Source organism: Physeter macrocephalus, chromosome 13 (genome assembly GCF_002837175.3).
Source record: "Physeter macrocephalus isolate SW-GA chromosome 13, ASM283717v5, whole genome shotgun sequence".
NCBI lineage: Eukaryota > Metazoa > Chordata > Mammalia > Artiodactyla > Physeteridae > Physeter > Physeter macrocephalus.
The window spans coordinates 85,564,650-85,584,437 of NC_041226.1; the positions used below are offsets into that span (position 1 = coordinate 85,564,650).

Sequence of the window (19,788 nt, forward strand, 5' to 3'; positions counted from 1 at the left end):
GCCTCAGCGGCCATGGCTCACGGGCCCAGCCGCCCCGCGGCATGTGGGATCTTCGCGGACCGGGGCACGAACCCGTGCCCCCTGCCTCGGCAGGCGGACTCTCAACCACTGCGCCACCAGGGAAGCCCTGATTCCATTTGAATCCGGAGTCTTGCTGCCAAAAGGAGTGTCACCACCAGGGGTGTGTGACTTTGGCCTGTGCCCCCCAGCGGGAGGAACCCACCCACCAGTCAGGTTCACAAACTGAGCAGCTTTCCCACGATCCCCCCGACACATCCTCCTAAAAGGGGCAGCCGGGCCAGCTGCTATGCAGACCTCTCTCAGGAGTCTCACGGTGGTCCCCCAACTGGACACCGAGCCCCCCAGTGCCAAGTCTGGGGGCCGAGAAGGCAAAAAGGTAGGATCTGAGGAAAAAATAGCCAGATATAAAAAAAAAAAAAAAATCTCCCAAAGAGCTAAAAAAAAAAAAAAAAAAAAAATGACAGCTATAGAGATTTTAGTTTAGTTTTTTTTAAGTGACAACTGCTCAGGTGACTGGGAGAGATTTTGCTTTAAATGATTGAGGGGCTGTCTCCTCTAATGAGAGGTACTTGAAAATTATGGATCAGTCCCAGGTCAGTAATTTCTGCCAAGCTCGGGCAGCTGGAGGTCAGAGGCCCCGGAGAACACAAATCCATGGAGGATGTCGGCGGGCACGGTGGGTCCCGGGCTCTGATGTAGCAGGTCTGTCGTGTAAGTCATTAACGAGGGTGGCAGTCTCTCCTGAGACATCTGGTCCCCTAAATTGTTATTCTGCTACTGGTTCCAATTTCTCTGTGGTCCAAAAATAGATGTGGAGCAAGGACACAGGGCCTGACCCGCCCTGCTGACACATGCTGTGTTTTCAAAGAACATCCAAACCCGGGCTTAGAAAAACAAACATCCTGCCTGCCCACAAGGTCTAACGTGGGACCTCGGGGGACCGTGTCAGGTGAAGGGGGGAGAGTGACGGCCCCCAGGTGAGGGCTGGGGGTACCACCCTCACTTGACAAGAGAGGAAACTGATTCTCAGGATGGTTAAGACACTGGCTCAAGGAGACCCAGCTACCAAGTGGCAAAGCTGGACCTGGGAACCAGGTTTCTGCTCCACTGACTGGAGTTCTTGAGGCTTTCACTGCGGCAGAAGAAAAGAGAGTCATGCATGTCTTTGAACCTAAGAATCGTTTTGCTATTTCCAGAAGCCAAACAATATCTCTAGATCATTCCCAAGGATTAGCTAAGGTTAGTCAGCAGCAGTTGAGATCAAAATTGGACAATGAATCTGCTTGCCAGGTGCTGGTAGATGAATAATAGGGTAATACCAAGGCGGGGTGTTTGAATTTTCCAAAAAACTCCGGGTTGGTGGCCACCTCTGCTTCTTCAGTGTCTAAGTTTAATAGGCTGCAGGTAAGCGAGAGTCATAATAGCTCATTGGGGAGGCTGGGGACACACGAGACCCTCCCTCACCATCTGAGGCTATTTCTCGTTGCCCAGTTATCACCCTGTTCAAGGCTCCAAAGACACAATCTGGGCGATGAGTACTCGTCTGACTCAGGTGGGCTATTTATTTTTCAAGCTTTTTTTTTTTTTTTTTGAAACAGCTCTGCTGAGATAAAATTCACCCCTTTAAAGTGTATAAATCTTTGCTGTACATCCGAAACTAACAGAACATTGTAAATCAAGTATACTCCAATATAAAATAAAAATTAAGTTAAAATTTAAAAAAAGAAAAAGAAAAAATTTTTCTTCCAAAGAAAAAGTGCATAAATCAATGATTTTTAGTATATTCATAGGGTTGTGTAACCACCCGCATAATCTAAGTTTAGAGTATTTTCATAATCCCCCAAAGAAACCTTGTACCCTTTGGAATCCCTCCCCATTTCCCTCCTCCTGGCCCCTGGTAACAATTATTCTACTTTTTATCTCTATGGATTTGCCTATTCTGGACATTTCCTAATGATGAAATCATACAGTGCATGGTCTTTGGTGACTGGCTTCTTTCACTCAACATAACACATCCTCAAGGTCCATCCATGCCGTAGCATGTTTCACTATTTAATTCCTCTTTATTGCTGAGTAATATTCTATTGTACGATCTACCGCATGTTCGTTTATCCATTCATCAGTTGATGGACATTTGGGTTATTTCCCCTTTATGGCTATTATGAATAGTGATGCTAGGGACATTCATGTACGGGTTTTTGCATGGATGTGTGTTTTCATTTCTCTTGAGTATACACCTAAGAGCAGAATTGCTGGGTCACATGGAAACTCTGTGTTTAGCCTTTTGGGGAACTGTCACAGTGTTTTCCAAAGCGGCTGCACAATTTTTAAATTCTCACCAGCAATGTATTAGTGTTCTGATTTCTGTGTCCTTGCAAACACTTGCTATTGTCTTTTTTTATTACAGCCATCCTAGTTCTTGGGTCCGAAGCGGTGTCTCACTGAGGTTTTGACTGGCACCCTCCTAATGACTGATGACTTTGGGCATCTTCCATGTGTGTATTGATGATTTGTGTATACCTTCTTTGGAGAAATATCTATTCATGTCCTTTGACCACTTAAAAATTTGGGTTACCTTTTCATGACTGAGTTGTAAGAGTAATATTTATATTCATAGATGCAAGTCGCTTATGGGATATTTGATTTGCAAATATTTTCTCCTCTTCTGGGGGTTGTCTTTTCGCTTTCTTGATAGCATCATTTGAAGCACCGAAGGTTTTCATTTTGATGAAGTCCAATGTATCTATTTTCCTTTGATTGATTATATTTTATTTCCTTTTATATAAAAATCTTGATGTGGCATAAAAAGGCAAGGACTTTTAGGATCCCTAGCAGTTTATTTAAACGGCCCCTCTGAGGCAGGGGTGGCAAGTAGGCTGCACTTCCCGTGATGGTGGCTGATGCCCGTGTTCTGTCACAAAATATTCTCAGGCTGAATCTAGGCTCATGAAAAAGCGTGCGGTGATTGATTAGCAAGATCTGCCATGGGCGTGGAAGGGAGAGGGTGCCATGTACTTGCTCTAAGAGGATCAGAACAGAGTCTCCCACGGTAACAAGGAGGAACAAAAACTCAGAACCCCTGGGAGAAGACATCCATGCGTTCACCTGCCCTTAACGGTCTCTCTCCCTCTTCAGGCAACCTCGGGGCACCCTCACCTGGGAGGACCAGTGGGTAGGTTAGGGTGAGGGGAGAACACAGGGGACGAACGAGGGGAGACGGAGCGGCCAGCGTGGACTCCCTGGGGTCTTGTTATTTATAGCGGCCCCCACTTGGCGTGGGTGTAGGAGCCAAATGAAGACTAACGCGTGCTCCCACAGTCCCCCCACAGGGGACAATAATACGTGCCACTTAAAAACAATCGGTTCTGCTTTTTTAAAAACATTAAATCCTCATTTGGGATGCAGAGCAGAGAGAAAAACCTTGCTGGTGATGGCTTTCAACGGGGCCTGTAGGAAAAGAGTGAGTTCCCCGTGATGAGGTCTTGAGTGTAGCCCTAAAACTGTCCTCAGCACCGCGTCTACCTCAGCCCATCCTTCTGCCCAGCACGTCCGCCCCTGGCTGGGCTGTCGCCCCCAGGTTCTGGGAGTCCACCAGCCTCGAGGTGCCTCCACCAAAGCTCCACGTGGGAGGCCCTGAAGCCATCGAACCACCCGTCCTCCTGGCTCTGCATCCTGCCTTCTCTTTGAAACACCTCAGCCCGAGCAGGATGTCCAGCCAGTAGCTGGTGTGCGGGACCCAAATGCAACTAAGGGAGAGAAAGACCCCTTCCCGTTTCCCCGTCTCCACTTCAGAGCCCCGTCCAACACACACACACACACACGCACACGCACACGCACACGCACACGCACCCCAGGATGCAAATGATAACCGCACAGCCATCACTTGTGAAGCTTGACAGAAAATAATGAGAAACACTAAATCTTTTATAAGGTCAACACTCGCCTTAGCCGAGCAGCTGTCAAACAAGAAAAGAATTTAGCGCCGGAGCCACGAAACTTCCATCGGCTCATTAAGCCCAACAGGGCCCGGGCCTGGCGTGGCGGAGGAGACGCGGGGCCTTCCGTTTTGTGTCAGTAATTTGCAGTGGAGAAGGAAGAAGAAACAGCCAGCGCCAAAGGGGCCTGGGGGGCGGCTGGGGAGTCGTTAGAGCGCCGGGAGCGGCCTCAGCTCCTAATTGGAAGCATTGGGCATTATCAACGGAGGATTTGCCTCAGTTCCCTGACAGCTCGTGGGCCCAAAATGATCGCCCACTTGTCAGTGTAAAAGACCATTAAAAACAAACCATTTTGATTTAATTGGAGGCGGTGCACCATGGGGCCAGGTGAGGACGCTCGCAGGCCCGCTCCCCCAAGCTGCCGCCCCTTCTCCCTCGGTGACGGGCCCGGGGGGGGGTGGCTGGGGGGAGTGTGTGTTTTTCCAGACTTTTCGGCTTTCAAAAACCGTCTGAGGAAGGAGTGAATGGGAGACAGGAGGAGGCTTCACAGCGGCGGCAGCGAGGGCTGTTTTCAATGGGCTTGTCAGCAGGCACCTTGACAAGCGGAGCGGCCGGGAGGGGTGGGGGCAGGTCCCCCCTTTCCTTTCCAGAGCCCAGACGATGGGCGATGGGCACCGGCCGGCGCTATTCTTCTGGGAGGTGCCCCGAGGCCTTCGGCTGGAGGGGCTCGGCCCGCGAGGGGGCAGTGGGCGATGCCAGCGGGATGCTTCGCCCGCCCACCCCACTTAGAAATACCGGGATGTGGATGGTCACGCTGGACTCTAAGCTTCGGTGGACAGCAGGACCTCTTTTACTTTAACGGGCTTCTTTTACTTTAAACTCAGGGAAGAGCTAAGGCCGGGGTTAGGGAAGGAGGTGTGCTGATGGAGAACCTCTGTGAATGGGGCGGGCCCCAGAGGCTCGGGGGGCTCACCCCGTGGGGGCCGCAGCGATGCTGGGGCCTGCGTCTCAGAAAGGGGAGGCCACTGGCTGTAAATATTAACCCAAACTCCCGGGCCCGGCGCACGGAGCGTCCATCTGCTTGTAGCTTTTGAGTCAGAGGGTAGACTCCCCGACGCCGCGGACTCTATGTTCTCCATGTTGATACGCAGTATCGTGCTAGCTGTGGGTACTTGATAAATATTAATGGGCGCCTGCCAGACCTCAGAGAGGGCTCTATATTTGTATATTAATCTCACCCCCGTCCCACAAGCGGTGATCTCATTTGCTGCCTACTGCTTCCCCGTCAAGACAACGCCTGCGGGAGCGCACGGTGCAGGAAAGCATCTTGGGCAGAGCAAGGGGGAGACGCCCCAGCCGATCTCTTCATGGACTTCTCCTGTTCATTGTGCTGAAGGATCAAGCTGGGAGGAGACACCGGATCCCTGGCGAGCATCACATTCCGGAGTTTCAAATTTTGCTGCGGAATTTAGACAATGGGGATTCCTTAATTACTTTCTCTGGAAATTTACCTGACAGTGCGCTCCCAGGTAGCACAAGGTGGTTATCCAGGCGCACGGTTCCTCGGCTGACAGAGTCTTTGATTTTGTGCTCGGCTGCAAATTAAGTCCTTTGCTGAGCCGTCCGTGCAGTGCCCGTCAGTGCCTTATCGCTTATTCATTTTGGCTGTTGAACAGCTCCCGTGTTGCTGCCGGGGAAGCCGGGGACATACTCGGCTGTGCCGTGTCCATGGCCCATCGGGGTGGGGTGCGCTGTGGTGGGGCTTGGCGCTGTCTCTCCCCTTTTCTCTTATTAGAATAATGAGCAGGAAGATTTTTTTTTTCCCCAGTAGCTTTTAAGAAGGAGCAGACTCTTTCTGTGGTTGACGAGGCTGACCCCGTCTGGTCGCAGATAGGAATGTGAGAGTCAGGTGTCCTCAGCTAGACAGCAAAGACGCGGGCGCCATATTCCAGACACTGTTCCCGGGAAATGCCAACAGACAGGGGACCTTACTCGACTGTTAGGGGCGCCCTGTGGACATTCAGCAAATCCTGGGTGGATGGACGGATGGACGGATGGATGGTTTAGGAACCTGGGATAAGGCAACAGAGCCCTTAGAAACGCCTCTGAGATTCAAGCATCCTTAGAGATCCTCTCCGTCTACTTTGCTCAGCTAAATCTCTAAGCATCAATAGAAGAGGGGTTTTATTTTCTGCAATATTTGTACCCACAGTTTCGTTCAGAAATATGTAGCAAGGCAGTTCAAGTTGACAAATCTTCTGTGACTGTGGACAAAGGTAGAGGATGCCTACCGGGTGGCAGAGGCCACAGCATCTGGGCAAACCCACTGTCCCTGCAACACAGGGTCCCACCTATCGACATTCAGAACGCTGCCCCAAGGAACAATCCAGAACCTGGACACTGATGGCAAAACAGTGTGTGACCTCAGGTATTTGCAGGGCTGTCACTTAGAAGGGGAAGCATGTGGTTCCTTGGGGCTCCAGAGGGAGAGCCACGACCCTGAGGCGGAAGGTAGAAGGAGAGAGAGGAGGCAGACTTGGACTGAACTTGAGAAAGAAGCTGCTGTGGACTGAATCGTGTCCCTCTGAAACGCATATGTGAAGAAGCCCTACCCCACGGGTGTGATGGTATTTGGAGGCGGGGCCTTTGAGAGTAGTTAGGCTTGGATGAGGTCATGAGGGTGGGACCCCCATGATGGGATTGGCGCCGTTTTAGGAAGGGACACCAGAGAGCTTGCTTTCTCTCTCTCTGCCCGGTGAGGTCACAGCGAGAAGGTGGCCATCTGTAAGCCAGGAAGAGCGCCTCCTCAGATCCTGACCATGCTGGCACCTTGATTTCCAACTTCCAGCCTCCAGAAATAAATATCCGTTGTTTAAGCCACCCAGCCTATGGTATTTTGTGAGAGTAGTCTGAGCAGATTGACACAGACGTCCATCATCCTTAGGGCTGTTTAACAGAGGACAGCTTGCCTCCAATAGGACATTTCTTTCTGAAGCCCCGACCTGCTTTATGGCAAATGTGTGAAAGGGCACAGCCTGCCTTGGGGAACGTGTGCTTTAAACGTATCTGTGTAGGAGGAATTGACGTTGACCCAGCGAGCTGAGAAGCTGCTTGTTGAAAACGCAGGCTTGGTGGCTACCCCAGACCCACTGGATGGGGGTCCTGGGTGGGGCCCTGGAATCTGCATTTTAAACCTCTCCTCAGAGGACCCCAGGCACAGCCAAGTCTGAGAACCATTCATCTAGAGAAGCAGATGGCAAAGCCCCGTCCAACCCAGAGATGTTACTGCTCCGTGACCTTCCCCTGGCCCGGCCCGTGCCAAGTGCTTTACATGCACAGTTCACTTGATGCTATCATGATCCCCACTTTACAGACGCGGATGCAGAGGCAGGCCCGAGGCAGGGTGGCACCTGGCGCATCTGTGTGGTTTCCGAGCCCACAGGCTAGGCCTTCCTGCTGGGCTCTGCCTCTGCCCCAGGCCTTTTGATACAGCAAGCCTGACCCCCACCCCCCTCCGTCAATGGCCTCTTTCCCCTTTAGCCTTGGGGCCAAGCTGCCATTTAAAAGATGCTCCGGGTTTTTGTCAAAGTCTAAAGGCTATCAGGGCAGTGAGAAGTTTCCTTTATTGTGAGGGCTTAAATCAGCCAGAGCAGGGCTGGCCACGACCCTCTGGACACCCATAAACACCCGAGTTCCTGACCGCCCTTCTCTTTCCTTCCCAGGTCCTGCATTTAGCCCCCACTGGCCCCTGACCTCAGTTGTGGGTCCTTGGTATTTATCGACTCTTCCAGGGCCTGAGGCCTGGAGGCAGCCAGCCAGAGGGCTCAGCCACCACCCGCCACTTGTTAACTGTGACCCTTGGGGCACGTGACTTGCAGCCTCCAAGCTTTGGTTTCTGTGAGCATTGACACCAAACGAGACCATCCATCGAGGCACCCAGCCCGGCCTCTAAGAGGCGCTTGGGACGTGTGAGCTGTCGGGTGTGGGTTTTGTGCTGTCATCTGGGGGCGCCGTCTTCTTGGACTCCCCTCCCTCTGCACCTCCAGCCGGTGGACTTTGGTCCAACTACCCACATTGTTTGCACTGCTAGGGCATCACTTCCCAGGCTCTCTTTGAGGAGAGGAAGGGAAGAAGCCAAGAAAACATCCCCATCATCTTCCGTCCTTTCCGACGTGTTATGTTCTCTGACGCCCACGAACTCTGCATCTCTGAGGGAAACCAGGGAGGCTCTGTGTGTCGCACGCGGCTTGTAGATAGGAGGATACCGGCCTCTGGATTCATCTCGCCTGCGCTTTGGACAAAACTCAGTTTGAATGAACCTTGACTTTATCCAAGTAGATCATCGAATGTTGTTTATCTGCGGGACCCTCCTGCTGGCCACGCGCCTCGGACCCCATCGCTCCCGCAGCCTTGGTGCCTGGCGACCGAGGCTGACAAGTGGGGCGTGTGGAAACGAGGGAGACGTGGAGGAAGTCATTCCAGAGGTGGCAGGCGTTAACCCGAACCCCTCCTTAAGCCCGGGAGATTCTCTTTAGATCATGGGGGATTTATTCTCTTGGGGATGAGCTGGAAGAAGCAACGGGGACCTGGCAAGTCCTATCAACTCCCAAAACTCAACACGAGAGTCTAGCTATCTCCAGAGATTAGAAATAGATGCCTGATGTCAAAACAAGCCGTCTTAGTCTCTTTTCTGGTTGATTTTCAACACGAGATTGGCAATATTTTCACACCCAGTGGGGGGTGAAGTGCTTTCTGGATTAAACTGAAAATTCCCAGGGGTGCCCGACTGATTACGGGGACAGCCAGGCTGGGGGTCCCCAGGTTGCAGGGCTGTTTCGTTACAAGCGCCAGCTCCCACATCCCGCGGGATATGCTTGCCACCTCCCTCCACGACCCAGGTTCCCTCAGACTTCAAGATTCCTCCAGCTGCACCAGAAACTTTGCCGCGATCTCCTCTCCCCCCCTCCCCCGCCCCCGGCCCCTTTCCCTCTTGTCCCCATCCCCAGAGCTTCAGCTCCCTGGGATTTGAGCAGCAATGTCACCTCGTGAGCAGGTGCCTAAAAATTCTGTCTCTCCGAGGTGCCGGATTATGTAAAACCAATTAAGCCCCTGCTTTTATTCCTTCGGGCGGGCGGCGAGTCAGCCCTTCCGCATACTGATCTGATTTAGAATGGGAGGGGAATCTGTATTTAGGGAAGAAATGTCAAGAGCATCAGAGCCTCTGAGCTTCTTCCTGTTGCCCCATTCTGCGTGTGACATATTCCATCCGCGCTCTCAGTGCCCGACACGGCAACCTGGGATGATTCTTATTCTGAGGCAACAGACCGACAGGATTCTTAAAATACATCACTGGTGCGGGGACCTCGGGGAGGGGCAGTCCATCTGGAATCTGCCCTCCCTGGGTCTGGAAGGAGTGACTTTGGGGCTTGAGACACGCGTGCAGAGGACGGTGCATCTTTATTTGAACCGTGCGGGCCCTTTGGAGAGGTGGCGGCAGCAGGGTGGACGGGCTGAGAGCCCGCCCTGGGGCTTTAACAGAGAGCTAACTTTCCAGCCAGCTATGATTTGGAAGAGAGCTTAAAGGTGGGAAAGAAAATCCTTTTCTTAGATGCAGCAGCTTTCACTAATCAGCTGCATCTCTGGGCGTCACTGCTTGGCTGACTGCTGATTTTTTTTTCCCCCGACCGTCTCCTGTTCTATTAGTGAGTCAGGGGCCCAGGAGACCCGAGGCAGGGTTAGTCTTCCACAAAGAGAGGAGTCTGATCCCAGCGTTCAGAGCACAAGAGCTTGTAAATCAAACTGTTAGCTTAATAGCTTGGGCCATTATTCTAAAGCAGTGGGGCTTGAACCCAAAAGCCAAATGAAAATATAGTCAATTTGTTCATCCTTTAGTGACTGAATGACTATGTAATGTCGGTGGGCATCCGGGCTGTAGAGGAAAGATGAGGGCTTGCGGGGAGAGGAGGAGTGTTGGGGCTGAAGCGGAGACCCCGAGATGCTTGGGCAAACCCCCCTCTAAAATGGATCTTGGATCTCCAGTTATAACACGGACTTGGCCATAGAGATCCAGACTCCGCAAGTCAGCTGCTTTCACGACTGGGGCTGAGCGCCAGCCTCTGACCTTCGTGCCTGCTGGAAACTGAACAGGAGAAGCCAGCCTTGGCCTGCAGCACGGGGAGTGCTCGGTGAGCCGTAGGGAGGGGCAGGGCTGAAAGGGGCTTGAGCCCAGGGACAGGCACCCCGGGGAAGGACGGAGAGACCCCATCCTTTAAAAACATTGGGAAAAAAACCACCTTACTGGTTTTGTAAAAGTTACAGGAACTCATTATAAAAATGGAAACAATGCAGAAAAGAGCATCAGAGAAAGTAAAACAGCCTCCAGCTCCCCCCGGGGATCCCAGCTTCTGCCCGGGGCCCCTCCCTCCGGACGTCTGTCCCGGAGCATAGACCCCCGGGGGCGTGGTGTATGGGTGCCTCCATCCAGACGGGGTCACGCAGCACAGGTTCTTTCCCCCAATAATAGGTGGGGAAATTAGTATTAAAGTGGGAAAAGATGATTCAAGTGTCAATAAGTACAGACTGAAGTCAATATTTTCAGTGGCTGTATAATATTTCATGATGTCGTATATCATCTCTGCGATATCTGTGTAATATCTCCCAACACGTACCTAAGCCGTTACTTGCCTGCGACGTCCAGCCTTTCACCACTGTCAGTGCTGCTATAAATATTGGGGGGCACCCGCCCCTCTGTCTTTGGGCCGTTATCCCTGGCAGTCTTTTTGTAAAGGGGGATAAACCGTCTGTTTTTCTTGATTTCACACCAGGAGACCATAGAACGTATGGTTCCGATTGGGTCACTTTTGAGAGCAGAGGAGGTGCTGTTACTTAGTCTGCCTCCCAACCAGACCCAAGGAGGGCTGTCCTGGGTGAGCTGGGATGCCCTGTCCCCCCGCCAACCCCGCCCGGGGACACAAAAGGCAGAACAGGGCGGACCCACCCGAGTCCGCCTCGGGCTGATGCGCTTGTCGTTGTGGCAGGTCATTCCCATCCCCAAACTCGGGGCTGCCGGCTCAGGTTGACGTCTCCCCGGCACTTCGGGCTGTGAGAACTGGACGCCTAGGGCTGGAGCTTCTCCAGACTTCCCCGTCTAGTGGTCCACCTACTCAGTTACCTGTCCGCCTGTCTGTCTGTCCGCCTCACTCCTTGCCTGTCGCCAGAAGCCCTACAGTAGTATATGGTCAGTGCTGAGAACAGGGTCTGACACAGAGGTGCTCAGAGATAAGATTTGTGAATGAACGAATGAATGAATGAATGAGTGAGTGAATGAGTGACCACCAGGACCACCCTCATGGCAGCTGCCATGTATTGGTGGCTTGATAAGGGTCAGGCGCTCTGCTAAACACTGTGCACGTGTTCTCATCAAACAGCCCCGCCAGGGGAGCCTCACTGGTCCACTTGACCGAAGAGGAAACGGGGCCCTGGACAGGTCAAGCCACGTGACAGGTCGGGAAGGGCAGGGTCACCACGTGGCCCTGGTCTGGCTGACCCTGGAGTCACGCGCACACAGACATACAGCGCCGCCCCCTCCTCCCTCCCCGCTGGCCCCCAGCACGCCTTGCGGAGGGGGGCGCAGAGAAAGCCCGGCCACCGGGCACAGAGGGTGTGGCCCCAGGCCCAGGGGTCCCCTCACTCAGCAACGAGGCAATGAGTTCATGTCCTGTCCCCAGAATGAGAACCCGTCCCAGTTCGCTCTGGGTTCGGGGCCTGCGGCCTCCACGAGACCCCGTGCCTCACGCCACATGGCTCCTTGGTCGTGGAACCTTGGGTCGGAAGAGACCCTCGAGAACGAGTGCTCCCCCCTCATTTTCAGGTGGGGAAACTGAGCCGCAGGGAGGCCCAGCTGCTGGCCCAGGCCTGGGGGCTGGCTGGCGGCATGAACACCCTGGCAGACAGGCCACTCGCCAGCTGTCGGCTAACCCTCCCTCTGGGCGCTGGCCCTCGCGTGGCAGTTGCTGGTCGCGCGGACCAGGCGATAGCGCTGGACCCCGTGTGGCCGGACAGGGAACCCCACCGAGGGGTGCCTCGGCTCCTTTCCTTGGTCCCTCTGGGCCCAGATCCGGAGGTGCCGCGTGCGGTGCCGGGTGGGGATGGAAGGAAAGGCAGCTTGCCGAGCGCCCCCCCAGCCCCGGAGCACCCGCGCCCTGCCTGCTGCTCTTCCGTGTGAAAGGTGTTTAATTATTTCTGACAGAGTTCAGCGTAGACATCTGTTCGCGAGCTGGGAGAGTCCATTTAGGTTATCCATCACCGTGACAGATTCCACTTTTTTGGAAGCGCTTTTTCCTTTCATAATGGGGCCAGGCGGATCGGCACAGACACGAGACACAAAGACCCTCCTGGGGCCTCAGCGGCAGTAAGCGCCCTGCGGGAGGAGCGGCTCTGGCCACGCCCCTTCCGAGTCTGGACCCCGACGGCGGCTGCTGCAGCTGCTGGGCACCGAGACCTTTAGGCTGGGAAGGCGGTTTCCTCGGGTCTGTGAAAGGCTTTTAAATTCGTCTGTCGTCCTGGGCTGCACTGCTGATTCATTCGTTCGTGCGCTCCTTCATTCATCCTTCCCACAGACATTTACTGGCCACCTGCTGGGTGCCAGGCCCTGGGCTGGGCTCCGGGGACACAGTGGAGACCCAACAGACATGTCCTTGGGGGCTCGCACTTTACGGGGGAGGATGGACATTGAACAACGAATGGCCCGGCTCGGTAATGAATCGCAACGCGGCCGCGTGCCTCGAAGGGGTAAAGGAGCCCTCTGCTGGGGCCCGGGAGGTGAGGGATGGCGTCCTCGGGAGGACGGAGAGGAGGCCCCGGGTCAGGCCGGCTCTGCCTTCTCACAGGGCAAGTTCCTTCCCCCTCTGAGCCTCAGTCTCCGAGTCAGTAGAATGAGAGTATTATATCTAGGAGATAATGCATGTCCAGCACTTGGCACGCAGTAAGAGCTCAATAAATACTGTTCATGGGTGGTATTTCCCAACGGGGAGGGCACCGGGGGTCGCGGCGGTGGCGGCTGCGCCCTGGGGCTCTAAGCGCCTCCGCTGGGCTGGGCTGCATGGCGCCCAGGGACCAGCCCTGCTCTGAGATTCCTGCAGCTGAACTTCCAGAAGCCCGTGAACATCCCCAGGAAAGATGAAAAATCACCCGATAAATCCCGGGGCTTGCATTTTTATTCTGTTTCTCGTTATTTCTATGACACAATGGACAGTGCCTTTGAGCTCGGGCCCTGCAGCCAGAGGAACCTGGGTTCCAGGCCGAGCCGCTTGCTGGGCAAGGAAAAGGAAACCCGTCTCTGCCTGTCCTCAGTACGACTCGGGTAAGGATGCGTGCGTGAAATAATGACCTAGCGCATACAGAGGGGTAGCATCACAGGTGGGCCACCGCGTTCCTGACGGTGATTTGTAACAACAGTCTAAAGACTGGAAGAGACCTGTGCCCAGCTGAGTCAGATCCCCTCCTTCAGAAACAGAAACTCATTTATATCTGGATTTCCAATCCTACTCCGGGCCAGGCTGCGGGGTTACCTGCGGGTGAGACAAGGGCTCCTGACACCGCAGAATCCGTGTTACCTGGGGTGGGGGTGGTGGAGGCGGGAGGGGGGCCTTTCCTTGCTCCGATGAGCTGGGGGGAGACCACCTGCGCCCTCCTGGGTCCAGTGGGTTGGGAGCTAATTTTAGATTCTAAATCGGAGACAAGGGGGCTGAGAGGGGCTGGGGGCCGGTGCTGTAGAGCAGACTGCTGGCAGGGCATCTCGTGCCCAGGGAGCCGTGGGTCCCATCCCTTCCCGGGCAGGGTCCCCAGCATGCCTGCATCCCCCACGGACGTCAAACATCAGGAAAATCAGAGGGAAAAGAGCAAAAGAGGAAAGGCCACAGAAGAGCGGGCCAGGAAGGAGGCTGTAGGCGAAACTCCCGAGTGTGAGAGGCAGAGAAAGGGGAGGAGAGATGTGGATAAAAAGGCAGGAAATTGGGGGAGGCGGAGGAACCAAAGGCGAGGGGCGCTGCCCCGGCCGGGGGCGGAGGAGCGGTGACCGGGCAGCAGCTCGGTGCCCGGTCCCGCCCGCACGTGCAGGACATGAGAGCAACATCAAGGGGGGCTAGCGGGCTTCTCTGGCAGCCTGTTCGACTGCAGTCGGTTCAGGAAGGCATGGGCCCCTTCACTGTCTAAACTGCAGTTTAACTCTACACAGAGGCCGGGCCTCAGCTGGCTGGGAATGTGGCTTTGTGCGGCTGTCTTCCCGGGACCCGGCGTGGCCCTGGTGGCCCCTAGAAAGGCTCCCTGTGCCTGAGCTGGGCACGCACAGCCCCCACCATCCCGTGGCACTGTCCCCAGGTCTCCAGGTTCCCCTCCTCTGACAACGGCCCCAGCTCCTCCTCCTTCTGCTAAAAGCTGCTGAAGAAGAAGCCCCGTCACGGTGCGACAGGCCTACGTGGCCGAAAGGATGCCGGGTCAGTCCTGAGGCCGGAGCATGGCGGGTGCGCGGTCATTCTGGGTGCGTGACAGCCCACGGGAGACACTTGCTCCATCTCCCCAGGGATGCCCCCCTGCGGGAGGTTTAGTGCTGATGGCATGGGGCTGTCTTGCACCCCCAGGTCCCCAGTGTAGGATGTGGTGCAGTGACCCCATCAGTAGAGGGGGTTTCGGTCCAGACAGCGTCCGCCCCAGTGGACAGACACCCAGACTCCGAGGTCAGATGGCCCAGCTTCAGCCCAAGGCTGCCCTCACCGGTGTTCTCCAGGTTTCCTGTCTGTGAAATGGGGGTGATAGCAGCAGCTCCCCACTTCCATGTGTGGGAAGAGTCAGTGAAGTGGAGCTCAGTGCCTGGCACTTAGGAAGGGCTCCAACATGTTCGTTATTGCTGTTGCTATTATTATGATTGTTGCTGTTATGCCAGTCGACGGGTAGAAGCCCACAGAACTCTGCGGTCTAGAGGACAGGGAAAGACCAGTCAAGGTGACGGGCATCGCCCCGGGGTGCAGGAAGGGGCAGGTGGAGGCGAGACTGACCTTCTGGAAGTGAGGCATGTGCCAGAGGGCGTCCAGCTTCACAGGCGGCTTGTACTTCCTCAGCTGACTGCTCCGGGTCTCATACAGTTTCCCGAGGATCACCTGCAGAGGCCGGAGAAATGCCAAGGCGAGATGGTTACTGGCTCCCTGGAGAAGCCTGAGCCACGACCAAGAAAGAGTCGGGATTGCTGGTGCTGCAGACCCATGCGTCACTTTCCTCCTGGCTCTGGCCCTTCTCCCTGTCTGATTTCAGTGCACCTGCGCCCCTGGCCCTGCCTGGGACCACAGTGGACTTCGGGGTGGGACCATGGGACGCTGAGAGCATGTTATTTTGGTTTCAGGTTCGGCCCTAGAACTCTCTGGGTTCTGACATGCAGCCACCTTGAGGGCAGGGGTGTGTCCCGGACACCCTTGTAATTTTCTCAGTGGCTGACACAGGCCTGGTGGTTACCACGGATGCCACAGTGTCTGAACGAAGAACGAATGATGGGATGGCTTGTTGCCGTTCTGTGGAGCAGGTCCTCAGCGTGGTCTGCTCGTGGAAGAGGAAGGAGGACCCCTTTTCGGGGAGGAACTTGGGGGCTTGGGTCAGAGCCTTCGAGGTCTCTGTGGGTGGGATTTCAGAGGCACGGAGGAGGTCCTGCGCCTCCTCAACTGCACGCCCCGTGCCCACGAGCAGAGGCCGGCAAGCCCATAATTAGGGTCCTGTAGCTCATGGGGTCTGCTGTGGACCGAATTGCGTTCCCCTCCAAATTCATATGTTGAAGCCCTAACCCCCAGTTGTGACCGTATTTGGAGGTGGGCCTTTAAGGAGGTGGTTAAGGTTCAGGGAGGTCATCAGGTGGGGCTGTGATCCAATAGGACAGGTGTCCTTCTAAGAAGAGGAGAGACACCAGGCTTGTCCACACAGGAAAGGCCATGTGAGGACATGGCGAGGAGGCGGCCATCTTCAGGCCAAGGAGAGAAACCTCCAGAGAAGCCAGCTCTGCTGGCACCTTGATCTTGGACTTCCAGCCTCCAAGATTTCCGTTGTTTAAGCCACCCAGCCCATTGTATTTTGTCATGGTCGCCCCAGCAGACTAACGCAGGGTCCCAGGCCTCCAACCTTAGGATCAGAGGGGGAGGGGCCCTGGAGTCTGCATATTCAATGTGTGCCCCGGGGAATTCCATACACAGTCAGAACTTAGCCCACGGCTGTGATCCTTGTCAAAATTCAACGCCCCCCCCACCCCCGGGAGTTAACAGGTAAACAGGGGCCTCTCGTTGAGAACTACAGCCTCAGTGTGAAGAGTGGGAGCCTCACACCCAGAGCGGATGAGCTGGAGGATGCCCTGGTGCCCAAGTGACCCAGAGAGGATGGGCCGCTGCCGAAGGGGGTGTGAGAGAGGACATAGGGCAGACAGTGCACCCGACAAATAAAAGCTGACCTGAGCTTAACTGAAGATGCCACCACCCCATCGAACCCCTTTTATTGATTTCTTTTGTTAATCAGTTATATTAATTTTCTTGAATGCATCTGTGGTTAACTTCCAAGCCGTTCGGATCAGCTCTCCTCTCCGCTTTCTGGAACAGCTTTGAAACTTCACCTTCGAACCCAAACCAAGAGGCCGCCCAGCCTGGGGTGAATGAGCTGGCCCTCAGGATAGGAGGGATGAAGGCAAGTCTTGTCTCCTTTGCAAACCTCAGTTTCCTCTGCGGGAACTGGAGGTACCGGTGCCTAACCAACAGGTGCTTGTAGGATTTGTGGAGTTATAGCTTGGAGCAGAGTGTCTGCTCCAAGACGATAACTCACTAAACGGAAGCTGTTTCCAAGAATTTCATTTGGGGTCATCATCTTCCAAAATCCAGGACATCCTGAGATGCTGAAGAGACAGGCTTCTCCTAGGATGGGGGCGATTTGACCTTGTAAATCAAAGGTCTCATCAACCCTAATAAATTGTTCATCTGGCCCTCAGCCATTGGTGGGTCTGGGTGTTCGTAGCCGTTTGACAGCCACAGAGAATCTTGGGACAGGAAGAGAACTCTGGGGTGGTTTGCACGAGTATTTTCTGAGTGCCCACCATGTGCTGGGCCCAGCTCTTCAGGCCCCCGTTTAATCTGACCCCCTTTTTGGCCCAGTGAGGTCACTGAGACCGCAGCAAAGCGGTGACTCACTCAAATTCCCACCCCCCCAGGCTGGCACCAGTCCCCAGCCAGTGCTTGGGGAGGGAGCCACCCACAGTGGCTGCTTAAGGGGTGCTCTGCTGCAGACTGAGGGGCACTGGCTGTGAGATCGTCTCTAGACTCAGAAGACATGTCTTCGGAGGCCCGGGATTCCAAGGACCCGTGACACTCTGAGCTGTCGTGAAATAGCTGCTAATTAAAAACAGGACTCTGGACTGGAGCTGTAAAGCAGCAGCGTGTAACGGCAAAATGCTCCCTTGGAAACTGGTCGTTACCATAGTGAGCTGACTCCTTCTGGAGCCATTAACAAATAAACTAGACATGGGCTGCTTTAAAGTATTATTACAACGCTCTGCTCTTTAATGAGTGGTTGTCCCGGACTCCACGCACCGCTGACAACAGCCAGGAGGGGCCTTGGCTTCTGGCTGGGCCCGGGGAGCCCTGGGCCCCTCCACCCAGCAGCCTTTCCTGGCCGGTCCCAAGGGTGCCGGGATCCCTGATAAGACTTTTCCACTCTTCAGTTTGTCCCTAGAACATCACAGGCACTGTTGCCCGTAATCAGCAAGAGTGGGACCTCACCATCAGGGAAAGCCTGGACTTTGGGGCGGGACACACCTGGGTCCTGGCTTGGCTGGGACCTTTGGCCAGTCACTTAACCTCTCTGAGACTGAGTTCCTCCATCTGAAAATGAAACAAACTGAATGCTCTGATGAGACTCGGACCTCATGGGGTGTCCGGGAGGGCAAAAGGCATGAACACAGGGTGCATGCTGGATCCAGTTCTCTGCACGGAATCTGGAGGAGGGACGGCATTGGTGAGATCGTTGCAACAACCAAAGACACTAAAGCTGTGCTTCTAATGAAATCTATACAGCGCTACGTGAGCATAGAGCAATTCTGATTTTACCGTCATCGGTCCGGATCTACTGGAGAAGAGACCAACCTGAGTGCTCCAAAAGTCTGAACCTCAGACTATTTTATTTTTATTTATTTTTTTAAACTTTAAAAAATAAATGTATTTATTTATTTTTGGCCGCGTCGGGTCTTCGTTGCTGCGCGCGGGCTTTCTCTAGTTGTGGTGAGCGGGGGCTACTCTTCGTTGCGGTGCACGGGCTTCTCGCTGCGGTGTCTTCTCTTGTTGCAGAGCACGGGCTCTAGGTGCGCGGGCTTCAGTAGTTGTGGCACGCGGGCTCAGTAGTTGTGGCACGCGGGCTCAGTAGTTGTGGCTCGCGGGCTCAGTAGTTGTGGCTCGCGGGCTGTAGAGCGCAGGCTCAGTAGTTGTGGCGCACGGGCTTAGTTGCTCCGCGGCATGTGGGATCTTCCCGGACCAGGGCTCGAACCCGTGTCCTCTGCCTTTGGCGGTGGATTCTTAACCACTGCGCCACCGGGGAAGCCCTCTCAGACTATTTTAAAGGGGGTACCAAGTTTAGTATCTTCAAATGCAAGTGACAATGCAAATTCACAGCTGAAGATGTTTTTCCAGGTAAAAATCTCACCTAGACACACACCGTTAACAATTGCTGGTGCTTGGGTGTCGTTCTGTCCTCAGCTCAAATTTCCCAGTGTGGCCACCACCACTCTGGGCGTCGATTTCCATGCCTGGGAACTAGGGTGACACCCAGCTCACAGGCTTGTATCCAGCGCAGATAAGACGACGTATGTGATGTCCGTGGAGCGGTTAGCACGGGGCTTTAGTCACCCACTTGAAACAAAACGTATCCTAACGTTTCATAAAACGCGTTCTTTACGGAACCCTCCCAGAAGTGGGTTTTCTCTTTGGACTTCGCCTTCCTAACCTCTTCTTTAGAGATAGACCGGGGCACATTTCTGTCCGGGCCAGGTCACATTCGTGAACAATCTGGTTTCCGGATGTGTGGGGTCACGCGGAGTTCGGTGGGAGTTCGATTCCCCAGACGGGAATCGGGAGGTGGGGTCCCGATCCTGCCCCAGAGGCACGCAGGGCCAGTTTACTGGTGATGCCGGCAGGGCTTAAGTCGGGGTTGGACCTGATCATCACCGAGACCCTTTCAGCAAAGCAACAAGCAGCTTGATTCCCCAGCCCCGCCCACACCCCAGCAATACACATGCGCAGGCGGCACCCCTTTGAGCTTCGGCTTTGCCTCCCCCAGCCCCTCCCTTCTCTTCCCTCGCACCCCATCGCTCATCCACTCTGGAGTGAGCGCTGCGTTTACCTTATGCTTTTTCTCCAGTTTAATGGCTTTCTGCTTGGCCTTTTGTTCCTGCACCCATAGCTGCTGGTACCGATGCTGCAGCAGATCAAAGAAGGGGGTGGAAGGCCTGTGGGGAAGAAGTCAGATGGGCTTGAGGTCGGGGAAGGCCCCCCTCCCCAGAGGCTGCCCACCTGCCCATCAGGGCTGCAGGGCAAAGTGTTCTCCTCAAGGCTGTGAGAGTCTCTCTCTGGCCCTTCTGCAGCCGTGGAAGAAACGGTGCCTCGTGTGAGTTGTTCAACAAACATTTACTGTCCACCAGCCGAGTGCTGGGCCTGACGTGGTGACAGGCTCTCTCCTTGACCAGATTTTAGGCAGGCTTCTCAGAGCCCTCTTTTTGATTAGGCCTCGTTCTTTTTTTTTTTTTTTTTTTTTTTTTTTTTTTTTTTGC

The 19,788-nt window shown here is 54.6% G+C and overlaps 2 protein-coding genes across 2 annotated transcripts in view; one reads left to right on the plus strand and one right to left on the minus strand.

Annotated features, from left to right (window-relative positions):
* DDX31 (DEAD-box helicase 31) overlaps positions 1 to 7,706 on the plus strand; it is an 87,955-nt gene extending 80,249 nt beyond the window's left edge. The window contains exon 20 of the mRNA XM_055089446.1: positions 7,679 to 7,706. Within this exon, the coding sequence (XP_054945421.1) occupies positions 7,679 to 7,691 (13 nt within the window). The 3' untranslated portion in view covers positions 7,692 to 7,706. The remainder of the gene's footprint in view (positions 1 to 7,678) is intronic.
* A 5,792-nt stretch (positions 7,707 to 13,498) lies between these two features.
* The window catches only part of CFAP77 (cilia and flagella associated protein 77), a 35,196-nt gene continuing 28,906 nt past the window's right edge, over positions 13,499 to 19,788 (minus strand). Inside the window, exons 5-7 of the mRNA XM_055089388.1 lie at positions 19,362 to 19,467; positions 15,008 to 15,109; positions 13,499 to 13,525 (exon numbers count right to left, since the gene is read on the minus strand). Coding sequence (XP_054945363.1) covers positions 13,499 to 13,525; positions 15,008 to 15,109; positions 19,362 to 19,467 — 235 coding nt within the window. The remainder of the gene's footprint in view (positions 13,526 to 15,007; positions 15,110 to 19,361; positions 19,468 to 19,788) is intronic.